This window comes from Camarhynchus parvulus, chromosome 3 (genome assembly GCF_901933205.1).
Source record: "Camarhynchus parvulus chromosome 3, STF_HiC, whole genome shotgun sequence".
In the NCBI taxonomy this organism is placed as follows: domain Eukaryota; kingdom Metazoa; phylum Chordata; class Aves; order Passeriformes; family Thraupidae; genus Camarhynchus; species Camarhynchus parvulus.
The window spans coordinates 104,573,426-104,587,623 of record NC_044573.1 but is presented as its reverse complement, the minus strand read 5'-3'; the positions used below and the strand labels follow the sequence as shown (position 1 = coordinate 104,587,623).

The 14,198-nt window shown below is 34.4% G+C and overlaps 1 protein-coding gene across 1 annotated transcript in view; it reads right to left on the bottom strand.

The window, feature by feature from the left end:
* GRIK2 (glutamate ionotropic receptor kainate type subunit 2) overlaps positions 1 to 14,198 on the bottom strand; it is a 353,639-nt gene that overhangs the window by 153,468 nt on the left and 185,973 nt on the right. Inside the window, exons 8-10 of the mRNA XM_030944939.1 lie at positions 12,231 to 12,374; positions 10,804 to 10,911; positions 3,777 to 3,890 (exon numbers count right to left, since the gene is read on the bottom strand). Coding sequence (XP_030800799.1) covers positions 3,777 to 3,890; positions 10,804 to 10,911; positions 12,231 to 12,374 — 366 coding nt within the window. The remainder of the gene's footprint in view (positions 1 to 3,776; positions 3,891 to 10,803; positions 10,912 to 12,230; positions 12,375 to 14,198) is intronic.

Below are 14,198 nucleotides of genomic sequence, written 5' to 3'. Positions count from 1 at the left end.
ATTTATATCAGATAGAAGGAATACACAATAGGTTTTCACAGTAGGCAGTCAAAATTCCAGTGGGAGAGGTGAAGCAACTAGTTACTATTAATCAAAACAATTGATGGGTGATCCACCTTTATAAAGATAGAAGGTACATTTATTCTTTGAATTTTAATATTCTTTTAATAGATATTAATTTAAAATTTGGCCACTGAAAATTCATGCTTGGGTATCCAAGAGAAAAGGGAGAGAAATTATGCACTACCCATTTGATAAAGCAGTATATATCAATAAAATACAATGTGGGAATACTATACTTTGAACCAAGTAAAATTGTTTAAAAATTTATTATAAGTATTCCTTCTAGTTCTTTCTAATTCTATGCCTATTTCAAACCAATTTTTTAAGGGAAGTACAATGAAAAAGGTAATTTCACTTTTCAAATGCGAAGTAACAAAAACAACTAAATTGAGAACATCACACACCTTTCATAACTTTCACACATTCCTTGGAAAAATTAAACTTGACAACTGTGAGCTTTTCTGAGCTTTGATGTAAGCAGATACAGAAAAGTACATAAAAGCTACACAGGAAAGGAAACAAGCATTTATTTTAGCAGAACAGGGCATATGAACCAGTATGATAATATGTACAGGCTGCTATGAAGTTAGCATAAAAAATCCCCTAAGTACCATACACATACCTTTATAAACATGGAAATTGAATTCCAGAGTTAAAACTCTCTCAAGTTTGAAGTAGAAGATGTACAAGAACAAAAACATTTAGATACATCTAAAGTCTAAAGAGAAGAAATGTTTCAGAGTTCTGGTAGGAGTCAATTTAGGAGAATCAAATAATAAATCCTTATTACTGAAGTTGAAAATTTGTTTTCTGTAGGTTTTTTGTTTGGTTTGTTTTTCTAAATGCAGAATATTCAATAAGTAGACTTTTTAAATGAGAAAGAAATTCTGAAGTTTCAATGCAGATGGTTTTAAAATAAACCAAAGTAATAGTATCAAAAGGAGTGATAGATCCAAAGCTATGATTATAAAATATAAAAAACCAGCATAATTATTATCTTTCAAAAGTTTCCCCCCCTTCCCTAAAAAGATCTGACTATCTCTCCAGTGGACAAGTTCAGTTGGTGCTTGGGGCTGCTATGGATTCAGAACTTGGAAATCAGACAGGTTTCTTCACAAAAACTACATGTTTCATATTTCAGAATTAAAAATAAAAGAAAGCCTTGGATATTTAAATAAAAAGTGAGCATTAAGGCAAACTACAGAGAAAAATGATTAAGGCTCCCCAGCTGGCAGTCTACTATAGACTATTGTAGGGAATTCTCAAAGTGAAGAAAACATCACAGGAAAACCCTATGAATAGCTTAAATCATAGAATTGCCTTTTCTTTGTTCATTTAAGCAAGATTTTGCAGACTCAAAAAAGGAGAGAAAAGCTGATGATGTAGGTATATTTCTAGGAGCTTTAGCATTTTCTATTGTTCCCTTGCATTGCTACAAAAATGAATATTCATTAATATGCTTTCTGTTCAACGGAAACATATTCTTTAAGCATAAAAAAGATAAAACTAGCAAATAAAGCTAGTACATATGTTTCCACACCAAAAATGGTTTGGGTTCTTTTTACTATTCCAAGTACAGCTCTTCCAATTTGTACCACTTCTTCTGAGTACCTCTCTTCATAGCTGAAAAGAGCAATTGCAATTACCAAAACTTTTACTAAACAATAACTGAAGTAAAAAAGGTAGTTACAAGTAAGTAACTTGTTACACCAATTTAAAGTCCTTTTTTTTTTCATGCATTATTTAGATACCTGCAAAGAAGATGGATATTTTTAAAAGACCGCTAACCAAAAGTTAACTCTTAAGAGAAAGGATATCCTTGATTACAGAAAGCAGCTTTTCTCTTAAATCTTGGGAGTCTTCTTTTGTGAGCTTTACCAGATTAAAATCAGTGTCCACTGGCAGCACTGCTATTTACATTTCTGCTATTTACCATTTCTTGAGCTAATTATTTCAACCAAAATCATGCCAGTATCACTATATAAGAGCAATATGATACTTGGAGTATATTAACTCAAACCTCATCAACAGGCAGATGTTAAAACACAAACAAATTTGAAACATCCTATATTATTGAGTGTTTCTTATGTAATCTTGTGGGGATTGGTCTTCATTGCAGTATTGTTATCACAGTCTGGAATCAAGCACACGATGGCTACTGAAGAGTGCAGATACAAAGGCTGGTTCATTACTGAGTAACAAAGGGAGCAGGTCACTGGCAGAGACAGGACTTCATTCTGTAAAGCAGAATTCTAGCAGCCGCCAGGTTCACATGAATTAAAGTTACAGATCAGTGAATAGTGTCAAGAAAAATCCTAGGCAGGATATCTGGTACAAAGCAATAGCAGTATAGAGAGCATGGAATTGGAATTATTAATAAAATTTACTTGATAATGCAGTAGTTTTTACATGTGGGAAACATGTGAAAGTCAGTGGGAAGAAAATTGACAGAATAATACTCTAGAGGACATGCTTTTAATATAAGAGAATATATGATATTCATTTACATTTCGTTAAAAAAAAAACAAACAAGGAATTATAAATGTATAAACTAAATTATAACTATAGCAGACCATGACTACAATTAACGGTACAAGAGGAAGTTGTGGTAAATCTGTGCTTGTCTTAGCATAACAAGAAATTGCATCTGAAAGTGAGTCAGTCGTGTTCCATTTTATATATCTGCTGTGTATTTTTCAATTAGTAAAATAAATGAAGTGAAGGATTTCAGAAGATTTTCTATCACTTGTAAACAGACCTTATAAGCAGTGAACAAGTTACCCACTGGATGAAATTATATGACTTATGTTACATAAAAGGTTAAAAGCACACTGGCATTTGTGTCTATACACCTGTAAAAATTCATTCTAGTTTGAAATGTTATAATACACGCTGGTAGGTAAAAGCTTCTTAATAAAATATACAACCACCAGGAAGCAGATAATTTTTTAATATCTGCAAATTCATGATAATGGTGGCAACAGACAAACACACCAGACAAACTTCTGGAAAGTTTTAAATTTGCATTGAAATTAAAATTACTATTTCAAAAATACTGTGAGGAAATAAATGAACACTTATTTTTACGTAAATCAATGTGTTTATTTATAAGTAAAAAATACCTCATTCACTGTGATGAATTTGTCAACAGTGAAAATAATACAGAAGTTACTCAAATTGTTTCTTCTGGTTTAATTCAAAGGATCAACCAAATATCTGTATAACTACAAATTTCATCTCAATAATTGAGCAATAGGAATTCTAAATAAATGTTAAATACTTTGTATTTTCTTTTGAGGTGTTAGAAGAGCAAACAAAAGCAATATATTTTTGCTGGCTAAAATCATCAGGCTAACAGACAAAACACATTTTGAAACCAATTATCTTTTGTGATCTCATATGGCACTGAAAAAAGCAGCACCGTAAAGAAGAAGACATTTCAGTCAGTAATAAGAAAAGTTAAATTACTAATCAATTAACGTAACTCTAAAATCAGGATAACCTGCTCACAATGAAGGTAAGAGTAAACATCCATGACTGGCTTATCAACTGGTGTTCACTCATGACACCGTAAATTCCAAGTAATTCCAAGTAAATTCTAAGTAATGGTAACGCACACTGCCGAGTGTTCACTACTATTGCAATTAGTGTGTCACATTCTATCTGTTTTTCTGCATAACTGTAATTCAGGGAAAGCAAATGCAATTGCTTACCAAGATGGTAGTGACAATTAAAGAGCGATTGGACAGGGAATCTGTGATGTTTGCTGGTTTTCCTTTCTGATTCTCTGTCATGTTAAGGCCGCTCAATGGATCCCAAGTTCCAACCTATAAAACAGTAAATTACTGTGTAAATCACCCTTTAGTTACAATTCAGCATCTAGAAAAAAAACACTTTAAGGAAAAACATATTGTTACAGGTGAAAAAAATTGATTGCTAAGAATTATTATTATTGAATTTTGTTTCATTTTTATCTGTCATTATATTTAAAGTCTGCTTATTTAAAATATGTTTAGCAATACCTTAAATTATGTTTTGTGAAGTGTAACATTAGGTGTAAAAATTACATAAAGAATGTCTGAAGCTACTCTTAATACTTAATTTTCTATTTCTCAAGATAAACCACATCTGAAGATAACAGGGAGAAATTAATTTGCAGAGAAGAGAGCATTGTCTCTTAACAAGGATTTACACTTTTCTGTGATCAGAGAGAACAGCAGGACAAAATATGGTTTTGGGAAAAAGTAATGGAGAAGACAGGAACAGGCAATAACCCAATTTATTTACAGATAAATCTTCGACACATGAGTATTTTGACATTTTGTACTTCAAAATAAAAATCTATAGAATTTTTATCTAAGTAAGAACATACATGGTTGTGCTTTAAGGTTCAGGTCAAGGACAGACTTTCATACTAAGTAGTAAGTAATGAGGTTTATCTGTAACTTATCTGCATTTTCATTCCTATACAATTATAATGGTAAATATAACTACCCATTTTAGAAATCAGAATGTTTGTATTACTCTATTCTCTAGGAAAACCCCCACAAATATATCTTATTTTGGTTTTAGACACAATTCTAAACATAATTTCAAATACTAAGTAATATCTATAACACAAGGTAAAGATATTTTAAAACTAAACCTAGACAATAAAACATTTCTACAAGGATTCATTGCAAATATATGTATGTATGTATATAAACACACACAATTTTTTAAATTATCTTTTCAACTGAGTCTGGAAAGACCATTTGCATACTTTTAAGTGATTTGTTGCCACAGGGCTGTAAAGTAAGTTTAGGATTCAAGGTGGTGTGGATAAAAAGAGTTCCATTTCTAAAACTGAGACTACAGCAGAGCATGAATCAGTGGATGCTGTAATAAAGAAGAGACAAATTTGATCTCTTTTTCGACAATTTTCTATCCCACAGGAATCAATATTTTCTCTGTCTTCCTTGCTTAACACTCAGTTTCAAGAAGTCACTCTTTTGAACTTGGCCATTCAGTACCTCATAAGCTGATCAAAGAATCATGGAGGGAAGAAAGAATATGTGTGTCTCAGAAATACAATTGGCAAAAAACATCTAATGCATCGTTTCAAAGTATTGAAATCAAGCCTTGCTACCAAAAAAATCTCTCCTTCATTTACTGTTTTAATACAATTTGATTTAATGAATTGAAAGGCTTCCAGAAATGTTCAAAATGTTTCAAAATGTTCAGCCTTGCAGCTTGGCCGCAATCAAGAAATTTTAAAAGGGTTGCTAACATTTAATTGCAGTGTTCTGCTAATTATGACAATCACGGTGTTTGCTTTACTTCAAAGATGAAACTAGAGTAGAATAACAAGGAATGACAAGATGAGAACTAGAGCCTGATGCTATATAACTGAAGCTGAATTAATCTCTTCTATGAGATATAACTTCAGGTATGCAAGTAGCACAAAAATTTCTGAGGAAACACCAACATTTTATATGATCACTTTCAAATCCTAAATTCATTACATCATTTGCTTTGTTCAAATTCATGTTTATAATTCAAATTTATATTGGCAAAAGGCAAGACATTGCTAACTAAAATACATCCTCTCCTACTTTTTGACATAGTAACAAGCACAAGCAAAAGAATATCAACTGTTAGAATTTGGATTTTATCTAACTACAGACTTAATCTACTGCGGACCTATAAGAATTAGCAACAGCATTACTTTAAAAAGAAACTTCTGTCTTAATAAATTGATTTATTATTTTTCTAAATTAAATTCATTGTACTTTTGCTGCTGCTTTTGTTAACCAAAAATCTAAGAAATGGACCAGAAGTCAGAGGTCCAAAATTAGACTTTCTTTGGATTATCTTTGTTGATGAGCTCAAACCCAACAATTTGTACCACAGGTTCTTATATGTTACTGATGTGTTTAACTCCCAAATCACAGAAATGTATTTTCAAAGCTGCTTCTTACAGAAAAGTTTTGCAAAAACAATGCAGCAAGTTAATTATTTTCTATTTGTTTCAGGACATTGTTTTAATTTTTAAGTAGCTTTTTGAACTGAGTAGAATTGCCAATGTGTTTTTACTAGAAAAGTTTAAAAGCCAAAATGAAGAAAAAGTGCATCAAGGTAATCTATAACCGAAATTCAAACAAGCTACAATTTAACTTATTGCATCACTTTTGTTTTAAACAAACTTACAAATGTTCCTAAAAAGTGAAACAGGTATTCATATATACACTTTAGAGAGAACGTTCACACAGTAAATATATTGTAAATATTGACTATATTGTCAAGCCCTCGATCTCCTATTATTGTTTCCAATTCCCCTAAATGGCTAAACTATTCTGAAGCGACCATGCCGATCTGAATATTTTAACATTTATTATCCAAAGTACAGGATCCAAACCAGGTGTACCCATTAACATGTGCTCCACAGCGAGACAAAGAAAAATGATAGAAAGAATTAGCTTAGGCAAGAATCAGCTTATTTAAGTTGAAACAATTCCAAGACCTACATTCATCATTAAATTTCATAGAGTATTCTGTAACGTGGTAATTGCGGTGGTCCTCAAGAACATGGAATACAATTTCCCAAATTCATGTCAAGTGTTAAAAACTTGCATCCAAGCTTCCACATATTTGACTTCCAGGTAGCTATCAGGTTACTGCCGTCCCTCAAGACCAGATATTCCCACGCAGCTGGACATGCCCACCCAGCATCACTTTGTAGCTCTGCAGGCTACAGAGGCCTTGACAGTATAAGAACTGCTTAGCAATTGCTCAAACATTCCTGTGTTATCAATGCTGTTTTCAGCTCAAATCCAAATCACAGCCCCATACACGCTTATATGAAGGAAATTAACTCTGTCCCAGCCAAAACCATCAAAATATTTCACCATCCTCCTCAAAAAAGAAGCACTGCACACTGACAAAACTTAAATTGTGCTGAGTTTACATGTGCTCTAGAGCACTTTACAGAGATTCAGTCTCATGAGATGCTAGTCCCAAAAATTCAGTAGCTTTCTTACTTCAGCATGTTTCAAAAGCAATTTATCTTCATGAATAGATAAGTATACTTTCAAGCATTATTCTTTTTGATTTTTCTTCAAAGTTCTCCTGAGAAAATTAACATTATTTTTGCTCTGAGTCAATCAAAACTGTGAATATGAGTCACAGTGAAGTGCCACAAGCATTGTATTAGGAAGGATCATTGCCTTTCAGCAGTGCTACCCACTGACTAAGCAGCCAGAAACATGCCCAACTCTCAAAGATTTTTCAAATTTATCTATACCTTCTTTGTTTACTTTTGTGGAGTAATTGGTAGTAGTGGTGATTACATCAAGGAAATAATTATACTCCATTAGGAATAATAATGTTTCTTCATATTTCTGTATTTCCCATTTGAAAACTGTTTAATTTATTTTCCTTTCTTCAGTAATATTAATATTCATGCCTTCTTTGCCAAATATAACATAAACAACAATACCTTAATACTTCTGGATCCCACAGATTTACTATGTATTTTTTTTTTCCCCTCTCTTCTTCTCTCCCTTTGCCACCCTGTGAAGGTTTCTGAGCAAGGCTTCAAGCCAGTTGTAACATCTCATATTCAGGATATGTGATTCTTCTTCAGTGACAAATTTTCACATCAAAAGCGATATTAAATTCAGGTATTTGTTATCTCCTCGAAGTATAAAATAATTTTCCTCACAATGCAGCCTCAGTGTAAAGACTGATTGACTGCAATTTAAATTATAATTTATTATGCTGGAGTGTCACAGTTTTGGATTTTCACTGTGCTTAATCATGAATGGTTTCAGTCTGTCCAAAGTGACTGTAATAAAATTTTGTGGTATATTATATTAACAGCGCTCCAATTATCTCTTAATTTTGTCATGTTCATCTTACAAGGAGCTATCATTTTTGGCAGACATGAAATTTTATTTGGAAACACATACTTCTTATTGGCTGATGCCTGATTATCAGCTCTCATTCAAGAGTTTCAGGAACAAGTATTTTATGTACCAGCTGAGATCACACACAGCATTTTTTTAAATCAGTGAGGAATTGTTCTGTTGTCACTGACTTCAGCAGTCATTGAACTTATAGCACATGATTTAGGTAATTTCCCAGTTATACTGGTTATAGGAGGTAATTTATCTAGGACATTTTTGTACAAAATCTAAGTTAAAAAAAAGTCTTCTACCAATTTTTCACAACAAATCTTTTTTTTTTTCCCTCTGTCAATATTTTTCTCTTCAGGGATTACAGCTGAAATTGTTAACTATTGTCCTTGACAAGAGAAATATTTGGAAAGAGGTTAGAAGAAATAACAGTTTACAGTATGGAAACATGGCATAGGAATTCTGTGCACCATAATATGCATCTCCCCACCTTTCCTCATCCCGCAAGTGGGAGGATGTACAGAAGAAAAGGAAAAAATAAAACCTGTTCAGCAACTCTTACCACATAGACAGTGATGTCTGACAAGATGGTTTGGGAAGAACATTGAAAACATATCAGATAAGGACAAAGGTGCAAAAAGGCTGCTGAAGGAAAAAGAGAATAGAAAGGGCATGGAAAGAGATTAATAGGTACAAGGGAGAAGGATTAGATGGAAAGGGAAACAGGCAAGGAGGGTCAGGGGGAGAGGGAGAGGGAGAGGGAGAGGGAGAGGGAGAGGGAGAGGGAGAGGGAGAGGGAGAGGGAGAGGGAGAGGGAGAGGGAGAGGGAGAGGTGAAGGCAAAGGCAGAGGCCAAGGGAAAATAGGAGCAGCAGAAAGAAGGAGACAGAAAGATGGAGTGCACATGTGGACAGAGGTAGGGGACTGAGAGAAGGGTGACTCATCACCGCTTTAACAGAATTAAGTCTTGGAGGAAAAGATCCTCAAAACTTTGAGACAGCTCTTTTAAATCAAAGAACTGGCTAAAATGTACTCCTTCAACTAGGAAGTGTCCTGCTCCAAAATTTAATTATTCACTCTGGATTCAAGAAGAATAGGGTTTGCATTCTTTCAGAATAATGAAGTTTTGTTCAAAGAGAAACATTTCTCTGTAGCATCGATTTATCTTTCTCAGTAAAATACACCATACATTTCATATGTTTAGTAAGCAATTCAATCAAATGTGCATACACTTGAGTTTTCCTAATCTCCTTGCACCCCAGAGAAACTGCTCTGGTTTTGCTCATTTACAGTAACTGATTCTTTCTGTTTGTTCCAAAGATTGCCAACATTTTTTGGTGAAAAAGTGATATTATCACTTCTACTTATCACATGACCAAAATAAGAGATGAAAGCAGTAAAAGTATCTTTTCTATGAAAATCTTTCTATACAGCTCAAGCACATACTGGGCTTTTAAAAATATCATTATGATTCAAAAAGTATTTCTGTTTTTGTCTCTTACTTAACTTTCAATATAACTCTTTACCAAGTTCCTTTTTTCTATTATGTATTTTAGAGTACTACTGTATTTCCAGTTGATTTGTATTGCCTTCCATATTTCTCTGTAGACCTTTTTTGCTTTATCTCTATATTTTCACTGATGTATATATCTCCTAGTGTATTGTCAACTGAGATTTTATTTTCCAGAAATCTCATGTTGCTTTGCGATTCCCACGTCACCTAATGTTCTTAAAGCCATCCTATATTACAAAACTTCCTTTCCACATTTTCAACACTTGTCAATTACATGCACACTCTTCAGCCGCTGCTGACTTATTTAGCTAGTACCATGACATTAATTCTTCCATTTCTGTTTCCAGTAAAAAAGACAGGTGCACTGTACTTATTCTACTTGTACACAATACTGATTTACTTTTCAAGTCTAGTCATTTTTTTCCCTGGCTAAGTTGCCTGAGTTCACTTCATGGGACACTTCATAGAAGAAATCTACCATCAGTATATTACTGAACATTTTAAAATATAATTTAGTTCTTGAATCACAGGTTTTCCTCTGGACAGCAAAAACGTTATTACCTATGAAAGTGTTTCAAGACAAGCTCATGGTTTCTGAGCTTTTACAAATCTTCCCAGCAAGAGAAAATTAATATTCCAAAGCTAGTCTTGTGAGGCAAAATTTTGGGAAAATATGTTATTTATGCTAGCATCTCCATTCAGTGATTTACAGAAGAAAATGCAAATCTGTAGTATGGTCCCTTCCCTTAATTTCTGTTTTTATTTGTGCCCACAATTACCACCTTGGGGCAATAGCTGACAGAACTTGATCTGAAGATGAAGAAAAATATAGTTCTTACAGAACACTGAACATCAGATCTAATTGCAAACTTCAAGACAGATGCCAGTTGCAAAACCTGGCATCAGCAGTTTGCCTGCTGGTCACAACAATGTGAGGCACTGTAGCTTCCTGCAATTGCCTCTTCATGGTAAGGTGGCTGGAGGGAAGATGATCTGACTTCAGATTATGATGGTGTCATATAGGCAGGCCAAATATCTGTACATGCTTCCTGAGCTCTTCAGTTTAAATATGGACAATACTAAGCTACATGGAAAGAGCATTTCCCAATTCTTTGGTCTCTCACTCCACCCCTGTACAAGAAACATTAACGTCAGAAGACAGCTAACCCACTGATGATACCAATTCTTAACTTTTTAGTACCACTTATACTGGCTTGAGTGCAGGTACACTGTTTTACATAACACAAGATTTGTAAATGTTATAAATGTTTTTAGGGGTTAAGTTTTGTTTTGTTTTTTTTCCCACTTCCTTGCAGGCAAATGTCTTACACACCTTTTCAAGACCTTCTTCCTTGAGGCTGATGACATCCAAATCAAAATCTGTCCTTAAACCATTCGTTTTGTTGAAAGTTATCCTGCCTGTGAGGCCTTCCCAGTGGGCCTGTGAAGAAAGACAAAACAATTTCTAGAAATAAATACCTCTTCCTTAATTTTTTTTTCTCAGAAAGAGCAAACTGCTCCTGTCAAAATGGGATCATTAATTATTCATTTTATGTAAATAGTTTACCTTGTGGCTGATTTTTTGTTTTTAAATATTTTGTATTTATTTTTTGGTAATGAAATCAAACTTTCTTTTAGTCTTCATAGACAATTTTTTAAACTTTCCATATCAGGCAATAGATTCTATTATTCTTTCAGTTCTTTTACTGAACAAGATATACTGAACAAGATAAAAGGCTGGGTTTTTTTTCATTCCTCCATCATTCATGCATGCATTTCCCCTTCTGCTTCCCTATATACTTCCTCCTCCCCAGTCCCCAAGCTTCAATCTGTTTCATTAATGCTGGACTTCATCTTTTTTCTCAGGAAATTTCATTCAAATAAAAGCTTACTTTTGGAAGATGCTGATTCCCCTGAAAACACACTGAGACAGCAAAAATTGAGGTCAGTGAGCCAGCCTTCCTAAGCTTATTCCTCACTTTTAATAAAGTGCAATAGCTTCACCTTTTTTATAACTTAAAATCTACCCTAGTTCTGAAACTATACAAAGTAGGAGAGAAAATGTGGGAAATAAAATTATTATTGGTTCCTAGAAGGAACCACTATTGGAAAAAAAAAAATACATTCCACTGCAAATGATTCTCCTCATCAGAATATTTTACATATCTGGATTGAGAAACACTGTATGAGGAGTTACAGTATGGGAGATTTGAAAAGTCTACAGTGTTCACCTTTATCACCTTATATCTTGTAGCTTTACTGGCCCTATCTGTCAGTAACTAAACAGCATCTTGGGTAATCAAGGAGACTTATAGTAATTCTCTATAGAAAATTTAAAAAAAAAATTAGTTTTAACCGGAAAGTAAAATTAATTCCTGTCCCCTTTCAATTTATGCCAGTATTTAGTTGCTGGATTTTTCATAATCAGTCTACGGTTTAGAATTTCAGGTGTTTGGGTTTTTAATGCCACAAATGCTCCACACAGACCCAATTATCTACAAATATAAATTTTCTTTAGAATGCAGTTAGTTCACCTTTCCAAATATTTATTTCCAAGTAATACTTCAGGAAAATGCACTTTCAAATAAAAATGCTGTCTTGCATGTCAAACTCCTTGCACATAACAAGATGAGAGATGACCACCTAGTGAAAAAATAACAAAAACAAAAAAAAAAAAAAAAAAAAAAGGAGTGAAAGCAAAAGAAAATGGAACTGGGAGAAAAGAAAGCAGGGGAGCAGGCCCCTTTATTAGTGACTTACCTCCTTGATGAGGCTCATGAAGCGTGTCCCGAAGCGCCATGGCTTGTGGCGGTTGCACTGCAGCGAGCTGACGGTCATCTGCGGGAACTGCTGGACCGCCACCGACACCACGTGCACCGCGTCGTACATCAGCGCCGCGTCCGTCTGAAACGACAGCACCACCAGGACCATCAGCACACAGAGAGAGAAGGAAACAGCAAATTAGCACTGCTCGTTCTGCTGAGGGGAAAAAAAATGGCCCAGTTGCTTGTGCAGCACTGTAAAATGCAGGCTTGTTGCCATGTCATACAAGAGTTATGTCAGGATCTTCAGCCAGTCTTAGCTTTTCTCTTTTTAATGCTGCAAAAAGGGCTCAGATAGTGACTTTTCAGGATCATGGGAGTACACGAGCATCTGATGACTCAAGTTACTTTAAAAAGCAGTGTGTTTGGGAGCTATATAAATCACTGCGTGCATGTTTGATTCATGTTGGTTATTTTCATGAGTGATGCAAAAGAAAACAGGAAACAAGTTGAGAAAACCTTAGCTATAAAGCAAAGTGTACAGGTTCAGGAAGTAATGTTTTTTTTGTTTTGAAATTACAGACAAGATTCCATCCCAACAATACTCAGTTGAATCATTAATAATTTTTAATGTGCATCAGTTCAAATCCCTATGGCAGAACTAATCAGTATCTTCAATAAATCAGAGGTAGATTAGAATTATATCAAAATGCACATTAATTTTAATAGTTTTCATGTCCCATCCTAAATAAATAGACTGAGACATAGTGTTTGCTAAGAAATGTTGCATTAGCACAGGACAGAGACAGCATCTCAGTAACACTGTCACGTTGTACAAGAAAGTGATATCTCTCTCCTGTTCTCCTTGATAAACAGAGGCCTGGTAAGCCTCGGAACCAAAAGCACAAGAGGACCTTAGATTCAGATGGTGGAAATGAGTGCTACGCCATCTGCTCAGCATACCTTAGAGAAAAAGGACCTATTTCCCCTTCTCATTCACGTAATTAGTGAGCTGTGAAATTAGTTCTTTAATGGATAGGAAACCTGGAGATTATTGCACTTGTCACAATACAATACAATGCAATACAAAATGAGCTTATATAGTGCCTTTCATGCAAAGGCGTCCTGAGGCTCTTTACAATAAAACTAAACATAAAAATGCAAAAATATTCTACCATTATAGCCCATAAGCTACTGTTAAAGAGAAAAATACACACTCACATTTACATGGCTCTCCCAAGGAGAGATTTCAGAATTCAAAAAGAAATAAATCTTAATTTCAAAAAAGTCAGCATAAGAGGTTTCAATGATCTCAGGCTCCAAGCAGTTTATGCAGGGGCTCCAAATCAGTCAGAAAACACTTTTGCTGCCAAATTGTTCATTATCTTCAAGGCATTAAAGTGCTTTTAAGGCAAACTGATATTTGACAAGGAGGCAGTGAAACACCAAAAAGCTGGAATGACATGCTGAGTAAGCGTCATGAAAAGTTTAATATTCTGGAAGCAAGACTTGGCAGTAGTTGAAGTCTAGACAACAGCTTTTTAAATAAGTACAACACATAAATCTGACTCAGAAAGGCAAACTGGTTTTTAAATCAGTTTAATTTCTAAAACTATAGTCCTTGTACTGATGAAGGAAAGAAGAAATCGCTATGAGACTTTAGCAAAAATATCCCACCAAGAAGCAATCAGAAATCCAACACCAGCACCAACTGATTAATTAAATGCAAATTTGGAAGCAGAACTGTTAAGATTCATCAGAAGGAATCAAATGGACATTATGCCAGATGCAAAACAACATGGCTTTCTGTCAAATTCTATAAGCCACTGAAGTGGAAATCTGTAAGATGACAAAAAACAGCCGAAGATGTCAAAGGCACATGATAAGCTCCAGCAGATATATGTTGTGAGGGACTGGAACAGGTTGCTCAGAGATGTTGTGGATGTTCCCACAGCTGCGAGTGTTC